We start from the raw sequence: 10,755 nt of genomic DNA on the forward strand, positions 1-10,755 counted from the left end.
CTTCGTAGCTGATGTCTCAGATGTAGAAAAGCCTTTGGGGTTTGCGGTTCTCTCTCAGTGTGTGCACAGTTGTGTTCTGCTTCACTCATCGTCCACAGGCACTAGCTTTATTTCTGCTCTCCCACTTTCTTTAGGAATCAAAGCGATCAGAATCACTTATGGACATTCATCATAAGAAGTTAAAGAACAAGGCCGCTGAAGATAAAAGTAAGCCCCATGAGAGAATGCCATTTGACCGTGATAAAGATCTCAAGGTAAACCGGTTTGATGAAGCTCAGAAAAAAGCCCTCATTAAGAAATCCAGAGAACTCAACACCCGATTTGCACATGGCAAAGGCAATATGTTCTTATAAGTAAGTACATTCCAGTGAGTTACACTCATGCTGATCAGACTGGACCTTTCTGATACTCTATCTGTCATAATTATGTACTCAAATATATTTCCTCTTACAATAAAGTAGATTAAAAAGCTATATTTTTATAATAAATTGTGTTGTTGAAAAGTTGGCCTTCTGGAATGAAAAGTGTATATTACTAGAAAAATACCTTTGTCTTCATAATAACCTAACAGGGCATTGCTATTAAAAATGCCAAATGTGGGCTGGAGAGATGGCTTAGCAGTTAGGGTGTTTGCCTATGAAGCCTGAGGACCCAGGTTTGAATCCCTAGAACCCATGTAAGCCAGATGCACAAGGTTGCACATGCAAGGAACACTGCAACATATCACATGCAAACACACTTTTAAGTGCTTTTTTGCTGTTGTTTTGTTTGTTTTTCAAGGCAGGGTCTGACTAGCTCAGGCTGACCTGGAATTCACTATGTAGTCTCAGGATGGCCTTGAACTCACAGTGATCCTACTACCTCTGCCTCCCAAGTGCTGGGATTAAAGATGTGTGCCACCATGCCCGGCTATTTATTTATTTTACACACTCTTTTAATGAGTGAAGAAAGGAGGTTTGCTGGCTGTTCTTTGTGTTAAACAAGATCATAGTTAAAAGATTCATTGCTTTGGAAGGCCCTCTCTAAGCTTAGTTGAATCCTGTACACTACGCATTCATTGCCCCATCTGACAAGTTTGTTACGGTAACTAAGGACTGTATAAGAACTGAGGTCACGTCTCACCATCTTTATGGTTTATAATAGTGCAAAACCTACATCAATATTCAAGTGTGATTTTAAAGGAAAATAGAAGCTTAGAAATATGTTCCAACTTACTGAATCCTCTCATTTGTATAACGGGGGAATCTCCTTGTGCAACGAAGGAAAGTTTAATACTTTTTTATCTGTCCACCATTATACCTGCTAGAGAATAACTTTAAAAGCATACAGATTTACTTTGTTCAGTGTATCCCTTAAAGTCATGTGTCAATATAAATTCAATGTGTTTCATGTAAAATAGAGCATTGCGTGTACCCTTGGCTTTTTGAGAGTTCAACCCTCCAATTTTTAAAGTGTCTCACAGATTTCTTCTTATATCTTGTTGGGACTGTCCACTGAATCTCCACCACAGCCTGGACCTTTTCATCAGGCACACCCTGCCCCAGAATGAGTGTGTCATGTCCTTTCTGTAAATCTGTGCATTTGAAAGTGTTCAGTTTCTCTTCCAAACTACACGAGTGAATACACATTTACTTAAAAATACAGAGAATGCAGTTGTCCTTCTTGTAGTCAGTTTGATTGTCTTGGCACTCAGGATTTTTTTTGTGTAATTTTTAAGACAGAAATAAGGTCCTCTGGGTCATCTCATGACTTCATGGTCTCTTCAAAGCTCCCTGAGTCTTGGAACTTTGCTTTGAAATGATCCAATTATATATTTAATTGTTTTTAGTTGATTCATTGATAGCAATTAAGGCGCTTACCTGTAAAGCCTAAGGACCCAGGTTTGATTCCCCAGTACCTGCATAAGTCAGATGCACCCAGTGGTACATGCATTTGAAGTTCATTTGCAGTGGCTATAGGTCCTGGTGTGCCCATTCTCTCTATATATCTGCCTTTTTCTCTGTCTTTCAAATAAATAAATAAAATATATTTTTAAAAAATCAGATAAAGCTGGGTATGGTGGCACACATTTTTAATCCAAGCACTTGGGAGGCAGAGGTAGGAGGATTGCTATGAGTTTGAGGCCACCCTGAGACTCCATAGTGAATTCCAGGTTAGCCTGGGCTAGAGTGAGACCCTACCTCAAAAAACCAAAAAAAAAAAAAAAAATGGCTTAGCGGTTAAGGCATTTGCCTGCAAAGCCAAAAGATCCCAGTTCAATTCTCCAGGACCCACGTAAGCCAGATGCACAAGGGGGCACATGTATCTGGAGTTCCTTTGCAGTGGCTAGAGGCCCTGGCACATCCATTCTCTCTCTCTCTCTGTCTCTCTCAAATAAATAAAATATATTTAAAGAAACAGATAATCACTGGAAAGTGAAAAGTCTGAGATCATCATAACCACCCTAATGGAGTATTATCATTTTGCAATGCTTAAAGCACTGGTTCTTAGGATGCTAAGCAGAATCCTGTAAATAGTTAATAAAATCTAAATTCAAACTGTAAATATTTTCTTGATCTGCTAATTTTGATGAAGCATATGGTTTTAATGGGAAAAGAATCTGATTTCTAGTTCATGTAAGCTTTATTAAAATTGAATAAACTGTTTGAACTATGGTAATGTATTCTGTCTTGTTTTTTTTTTTTTTTCATTTTTTTAAGTGTTCTCTTAATAGTGTCACAACTGGGCTGGGAAGATGGCTCAGCTGTTAAAAATGCTTGCTTGCAAAGCCTGACAGTCCAGGTTCGATTCCCCAGTACCCATGTAAAGCCAAATGCAGTGTCACATGTATATGGAATTTGTTTGCAGTGAAAAGAGGCCCTGTTACACCCATTCTTTCTCTCTCACCTTTTTTTTTTTCTCTCTCTCTGTTTCTATCTCTGCTTACAAAGAAATAAAAAATACTTTAAAATAGTACCACTATGATGTTTTCTATAACACTAGTGTAAAAAAAGTAGCCTACTCCAGGTCAACCTGGGTTAGAGTTAAACTGTACCTCAAAAAAAAAAAAAAAAAAAACAGACTTCTGGGTAAGATGGCGGCATACTAGCCACACCAAAGCAGCCTAGGGAGGGAAATAAACAGAAACACAGCAAAATACACTCTTGTACTGAAAAGTGAAGGTGTATAAGTTATCATCAACTACAGTGAGAAGCAGGAGAGACCAAGCTCTTCCAGAAAGGTGGAAACTGGCCAGAATCCCGCAGAGGCACCAGCAGCCCAGATGCACGAGCCCGCCCCGCAGGCAGCACAGAGCAGCAGGAGCAGAAGCAAGGGAGGGGATCTTCCACTCATCAGCCTCCTCGGAAAGGCAAGAAACCCGAAAGGGAAGACAGCAGAGACTAGCTGAGCAGCTACTGAAGAAGATACAAATAGGACCAGCTGAGCAGCTCCAGTATGACTCTAGGCACCCTGCAAAGTCCCCCGTCCCCCAACCGTCAGGGCCATGAACATCTGGAGAACTCATTCCCCCCAGCAGCCCGGCACTGAGAGGGATCGAGGTGGGCACTCAGCGTTGGTGAGATTGGAAGCCATCCAAAAAGGTAACAGGGCCTCATTATACAAAGCCAGACACACAGACCTGCACTGGAAGTCCTAATCTCTGTCCATGTCAGGAAAGGTTATATATTACAGTTGGCTGATATACTCTTGGTTGGGTTTACCATTCGCAAGTAAGCTGTATTTTGGTGTTGACTATTACTGCCTTTGAGGTTTCCTGATTTTTAGGGCTTTTGTCTTTTTCTTAAGCCACTACTGGGGCCAGGGACTGACTGGCCCCAGGCTGACTTGGAACTGGTTTCAGACTAGAAATTGCAACCTCCCAAAAGACAGGATTAGGGTGTGGGGCAAACGTGCCCTTAGCGACTTTGACTTTACTAGATTATCTATTTAGTTTAATCCCCACACTTGTATAGATACTCTATGCTGGTTTTGATTGAATGTTTATATTGCTTAGTTGAATTTTAGAATTTGCTGGTAATTTACTTCACCCAGACTACTACAACACTTGAATAGCAGGCAAACTCAACATGTATGGTCACTTCTGCTGTTTCCCTTGGAGTATAAAAGCTACACCTGACACCTACTCAGATTTATACGGCTGAGATCACTGTAGATAATTAGAAAACCCAAGTGCCCAATTAACTCAAAATGCAAAAATCTTGACCATATACTACAAGAAACAAAAAATCAAGATAATATAATCCCACCAAAAATTATAAATCCGTCAGAAATGACTTCCAGTGAGACTGCTTTAGATGAAATGCCTGACAAAGATTTCAAAAAAAAAAAAAATGATTATATCTATACTCAAAGAAATCAAAGGAATCAAAGAAGAAAACCAATTCCTGAAGTAATCCCAAGAGAACACAGGAAACCAACTTAATGATATTGCATATATGTTAAAGAGCTAACCTAACTCCATTTTGTTTATTTATTTATTTTTGTTGGTTTTCGGTTTTTTTGAGGTAGGGTCTCCCTCTAGCCCAGGCTGACCTGAAATTCACTATTAGTCTCAGAGTGGCCTTGCACTCATAGCAATCCTCTATGTTCCAAGTGCTGGGATTAAAGGTGTGCGCCACCACGCCTGGCCTGACTCTATTTTAACATCAAGAGCCATTTTGATATAATGACTTAAGTTTCTGAGCTGGGGCCACAAATTGGCCCCTGGCTACTGTTTCCATGATTGTGTATTTATAACATTCAAGGAGGTAGTTTAACTCTAATGGCTAGTCCATGTTTTGCTTGCCTCTGAAAACCCCGTACCCTGTGATTTCTATGGTTCTGCCCTAGAAAAACAGCCTGAGAACTGACTCAGGGCTGTTCTTTACAACCCCGCCTTAGGGAGGCAGCTGCTGCATGGGCTCTATTGTGCACAATTAAAAGCTTGCTTCAATTTGGCCATAATTTGTAGTTGGTGATCCTAATTCTCGTGAATCCTGAATTAATATGATGGAGGTCCCAGTAAGATGGAGACCCCCCCAACCCAAATTTAAAAGCCAGACCCTTCTCCCTGAGCCTCTGGGACTGAAGCATTGCTCCCAGGGGTGCACACCTTGAAGATGTTCCAAAGCCCCGGACACACTCTCTGCTCCATGGACAGGCAAGGTGAACAGCCTATGAGGCATATGCACACTCCTGTCCAGAGCAATTGCAAGTCATTGCACTGCCCACCTGGTTCAGGACAACTGTGGAGCCCACATTGTCTACTTGGTCCTCGTTCTAGGCAATAGTGAGGTGTCGTATTGTCTACTTGGTTCTGGGTTTGGGGCCCATAGATCATTTGATTGTGCCTGTTGTTTGTCTTTCATTTGTTCTTTGTGTCCTTGTCCTTCTATTTAGTGTTTGTTTTGTCCTTTTGCAGTTAACATTTTTGGATCCTCCTAGGAACTATGTATCAAGTCACAGTTTGCCCTTGGGTGACCTGGACACCTTGATCACCCCAGGTTAATTGAAAATTGGAAATTAAAAATTGGAACTGAGACTAATCAAGTTTTGGTTTAGAAAATCCTGAATATGAAACCTAAATTATACTTGAAGTAATTTCAAGGCTTAGTTTTGGTCTCGAATTATAAATAAAATAGGGATTTAAAATGGGAATGCATGCCTTCTGAATAAATGAATGAATGTGTGAGGGGAAATGTGTCTGGAGTCTGAAAAGTACACTTAGAATGAATGTGTGTATATATGAGTGTATGTGTGGCTCATAGCCCTAAGGCTGCAGAATGATAAGGCTTCGTGTGTATTATACAGCACCAACATAGTGGAAAATTCATTGTGGAGGATGTCCTCCAACAAGGCCACTGTCCTAGACTGCATGGCCAACTTTTACTGTTGCGTATCCCCCAGAAGGAACACTGAAAGTAAGTAAAATCATAGGCAAGCAAAAATAAATTGCAAGATTCTCCTACTCCTTTGTTGTTGTTTCACTCTAGCTCAGGCTGACCTGGAATTCTATGTAGTCTCAGGGTAACCTTGAACTCATGGAGATCCTCCTACCTCTGCCTCCCAAGTGCTGGGATTAAAGGCATGTGCCATCACACCCAGCTTAAGATTCTCCTACTCTTAAAAAGTATAAAATGACAGGATCAGAAAGCTACCATGTAGCCCTAAGAGAAGTCAAAAACTATCCGTGGAATTTTAGGGGGAAAGGGCCGGGAGTGGAGGGGAGATTAGGTTGTCCCACTATGTTCCCCAGGGGCAAAAAGTAGATAAAAAATAATTAAGTTTTTGGTCAATTCCAGGCAGATGCTAGAACCTAGGGATTAAAAAAAAAAACCTGGGCTGGAGAGATGGCTTAGCGGTTAAGCGCTTGCCTGTGAAGCCTAAGGACCCCAGTTCAAGGCTTGGTTCCCCAGGTCCCACATTAGCCAGATGCATAAGGGGGCTCACGCGTCTGGAGTTCGTTTGCAGAGACTGGAAGCCCTGGCGCGCCCATTCTCTCTCTCTCCCTCTATCTGTCTTTCTCTCTGTGTCTGTCGCTCTCAAATAAATAAATAAAATTATTTAAAAAAAATAAAAATAAAAACCTATCTTGCTCTCACATGCTGTGGCTGGGGCAGTTCTCCATAACAAAGATAAAAGTAGGAGACCACACATGAACAGGCACCTGCAATGTGTCACCTAATGCTTTCCTCTGAAGGGCTTAATCCGCAGATGGCCAGGTAGTCCTGGGAGTAAGAGGGGAGCCTAACACACAAGGCTCACTCTTGGACGAAGAGGAAAGACAGACCTCTATGGCGTCTGTGCTGTCCCTAGGAGAATCCCTTTTGGCTCTTAGCTTCCCTGCCTTGCAGAGCCAGGGGTTACAGGCGCAAGGAATCTCAGGATCCTGGCCCAAGCATGCTGATGGGTGAGTCCCAAATTGCTTAAGAAATTTGCAACTGTTTTTAAGTTTACTTTATCTCACTATGCTTCTATGGGACTACTAACAGACAATAGCCTCAAGATTTAAATGTAAATTTAGAAGTACTCAACAATGAGTTTGCCAGAAAATTTCTAATAATGTTCAAGTCTGCTTTCATATTTTTTAAATATATGATTCAGGATATTCTGGGTAAGTGATATAAATCAGATATGATCTATTCTATAAATAGCTAATTCAGAAAGCCTTTTGAGAAAAAAAAAAAAACCTTAAATGGTCATATTAAAAGTCTTGTGGCTGGGTGTGGTGGCGCGCACCTTTAATCCCAGCACTCAGCAGGCAGAGGTAGGAGAATTGCCATGAGTTCAAGGCCACCCTGAGACTACAGAGTTAATTCCAGGTCAGCCTAGACCAAAGTGAGACCATACCTTGAAAAAAAAAAAAGTCTTGTGGTAAGGACAATAAAAGTTTTTATTGATAACTATAAGATAAATTGATGAAAGAAAATAAACTGGAGGGGAAACTTAATATGTTGGATATTAAATATTTGATGAAAAAGATTCTCACAGAGTGGTTACATAGATTGTAAAGTAAAAGTATATAAATGAAAATATAAATAAACTTAAACATTAGATTAAAGACAAAGTTAATTAACTAAATCTTTTTAAAATATCTCATTTACTTATTTACTTTTTCCTAATTTTTTTTTATAATTAACAACTTCTGTGATTGTAAACAATATCCCATAATTCCCTACCCTCCTCTACTTGCCCCTTTGAACTTCCACTCTCCATCATCTCCCCTCCCCCTCGCAATCAGTCTCTTTTTTATTTTTATGTCATCATCTTTTCCTTCTATTATGATGGCCTTGTGTAGGTAGTGTCAGTCACTGTGAGATCTGGATATACAAGCCATTTTGTGTATGGAGGAGCACGCTTGTAAGGAGTCCTACCCTTCCTTTGGCTGTTACATTCTTTCCGAAGTACTTGAACAGATTAGAGACTTGAGATATAAAATAACTATTAACCTAGGACATACATCAGACCAACAAAGGATGGCCCTGGCTGGTAGCACATTGCTATGGTATTCAGGTTATAAACTGAAAACTTAACTCACTGATGTTAATCTGCTTGTGACAATCGTTGTAAAACACTGACTTTAGAGGACTCAACCAGGTTAGCTAGGGCCCTCTATTTGTCAACCTTTTAACCAAATCTTAAGGTTAAAATTGGCTCATTAATATTTAATTCTTTTCTCAGGTTATTGTATCTAAAACCCTGCCTCAAAAAATCTCACAGAGGAATTGTTTACTCTCTTTTCCTGTTCTATAAGTCAAGTAGGCCACATTTGGAGACACTGAAAAGCCTTTATCTGCCATACGCTTGGGACTCCTCCTCAATTCTTCCAACAGTCAGTCTTAATACTTTAGATTTAACTTATGTCATTATAGAGTAAGTTTACCAAAGTGCTACAGGCAAAATTATAGAGTTCATTAAGATTTAAATAGTTATAGATTTTCTTTTATATTCTATCATTACTGATTGGTTCAGCTGAACAGTTTTGCTTATTGATAGCCAAATATCAATTTTGCATAAACCAGATTATAATATTCTGATATCTGGAAAAGTCTGATATTGACAAAAAATAGAGTTCACATATTTAAGGCACATGAGGCTACAGAAAGTAAACTATGAACAAAAGATCTGCTGACAGAATTCAAAATAAATGAGAAATCTCTATTATATAGTAACATATTTGGCTTCTTCCAGCTTTCTGTCAGCTGGTCTACATGGAGGAGGTTATCAGCTCAGTTCCAGCAGGATTTCTCAGTGGCCTTGCAGCCCAGGTATGTGGAGTCTTCAGCAATATAGGGTAATTTTCATTTATTTACTTCTTTGAGGTAGGGGTCTCCCTATAGCTAAGGCTGACCTGGAACTCACTCTGTAGTCCCAGGCTGGCCTCAAGCTCAGAGTGATCCTGCCTCTGCCTCCCAAGTGTTGAGATTAAAAGCATATACTTCCATGCCTAGCTAAAACCCTGTAATTTTAAATTTATTTATTTATTTATTTGAGAGCGACAGACACAGAGAGAAAGACAGATAGAGGGAGAGAGAGAGAATGGGCACGCTAGGGCTTCCAGCCTCTGCAAAGAACTCCAGACACATGCGCCCCCCTTGTGTACCTGGCTAACGTGGGACCTGGGGAACCGAGCCTCGAACCGGGGTCCTTAGGCTTCACAGGCAAGCATTAACCGCTAAGCCATCTCTCCAGCCCTAAAACCCTGTAATTTTAAAATGGTTCCTGTCTTGTTCATATTGAATGGTTATCACTGAAGTTATAACGTAAGTCTTATAAAAGGTGACTTAGCCATTGTGACTTTGTTCTTAGGAAACTGAGAAAGCTCCACATGTCCTGGAGAAAACTGTGATATACAAACAATTCTCATATAGTTTGTCTAAGCTTTATATAATAATCATAAATATTTCTTTAATTAAGCCATAAAATTGTTCAATGGTAAAAGGTACTTATTTAAGCAATTACTTTGTGTCTGTCATAGTGTCTCTAATGTATGTTAAAATCAGGCTAGGTTAACTCAACAATGACCAGGTTTGATTTTATTCTTAAGCTATGTATAATCAGTCTCAGTCAAGGTTTTATTTAAGAAAGTTCATTGCTAGCTGGGTGTGGTGGCGCACACCTTTAATCCCAGCACTCAGGAGGCAGAGGTAGGAGGATTGCCATGAGTTCAAGGCCACCCTGAGATGACAGAGTTAATTCCAGGTCAGCCTGGACCAGAGTGAGACTCTACCTCGAAAAACCAAAAAAAAAAAGAAAAAAAAAAAGAAAGTTCATTGCTTATAGATATGTTAATACTTAAAACATATTTCCTGCCCTAGATAAATAATCTTAAACTGCTATTCTGCTTCCAGTTTGGGAATTAATTGGTATCTATGTAGGTAAACAGACTAGCTAAAGTTGTTTTCAAACACAGATGCCAAGTTTTTATACTGTCTTATCTTTTCCTCACATACAATATCAAGATTAAATCAATTGGCTTAAAGTTATTGATAAAAATAATTAATAAAATATTGCTTTCAGGGATACTAAAATGCTTTGTCTGTGCTTATTACTGACAGATACTTAAAAGATAAAATATGTATATTTTCTGTGTTCTACATGTAACTTACACTGTTACCTGACAACTAAACTTAAATGCTAATCAGAATGTTTTAAACTATGGTGTCATTCTCTGTCCAGATCTGCTTTGGTAGCTGGATATGTTCTGTACCTTTTTTTTCCTGCATTTTATTTATTTATTTCTTACTTACTTATTTGAGAGAGAAAGAGGCAGAGAAAGAGGAAGAAAGAATAGGTGTGCCAGGACCTCCAGCCACTGCAAACAAACTCCAGATGCATGTGCCTTCTTGTGCATTTGGCTTACATGGGTCCTGGAGAATTGAACCGTGATCCTCTGGCTTTGCAGGCAAACACCTTACCTACTAAGCCATCTCTCCAGCCCTTCTGCACCTTTTTAAACTAAATCTATTTTGCTAATCAGATATGTACAGTCTCTCTGAGTGATTAATGACCATATATAGAAGCCAAAGTCAATTAGAAATATCAGATTTAAAAAGATAAGCAGTATTTTGGTTCCTGCTCCCAGGTCTGAAGGCCACAGGAGATGATGGGACACTTGCTAACTTCTAGCCTCTGGTAAGTCATCTATCTTCTTGATCAGAGAGGATATGGAGACCCAGAGATGAATTCCAAGTAGGTGTATCTGCAACAGGAGAGTCACATCAGAGAAAAACCAGTCCTTCAAGCTTCCCAAAAACGGGAGGGCCATATGGTCAG

The 10,755-nt window shown here is 39.7% G+C and overlaps 1 protein-coding gene across 1 annotated transcript in view; it reads left to right on the forward strand.

Moving 5' to 3' along the window:
* Positions 1 to 473, forward strand: part of Gpalpp1 (GPALPP motifs containing 1) — a 44,751-nt gene extending 44,278 nt beyond the window's left edge. Inside the window, exon 8 of the mRNA XM_045146507.1 lies at positions 135 to 473. Within this exon, the coding sequence (XP_045002442.1) occupies positions 135 to 353 (219 nt within the window). The 3' untranslated portion in view covers positions 354 to 473. The remainder of the gene's footprint in view (positions 1 to 134) is intronic.
* Positions 474 to 10,755: the final 10,282 nt, after the last annotated feature.

The sequence above is a fragment of the Jaculus jaculus genome, chromosome 3, assembly GCF_020740685.1.
Source record: "Jaculus jaculus isolate mJacJac1 chromosome 3, mJacJac1.mat.Y.cur, whole genome shotgun sequence".
In the NCBI taxonomy this organism is placed as follows: Eukaryota; Metazoa; Chordata; class Mammalia; order Rodentia; family Dipodidae; genus Jaculus; species Jaculus jaculus.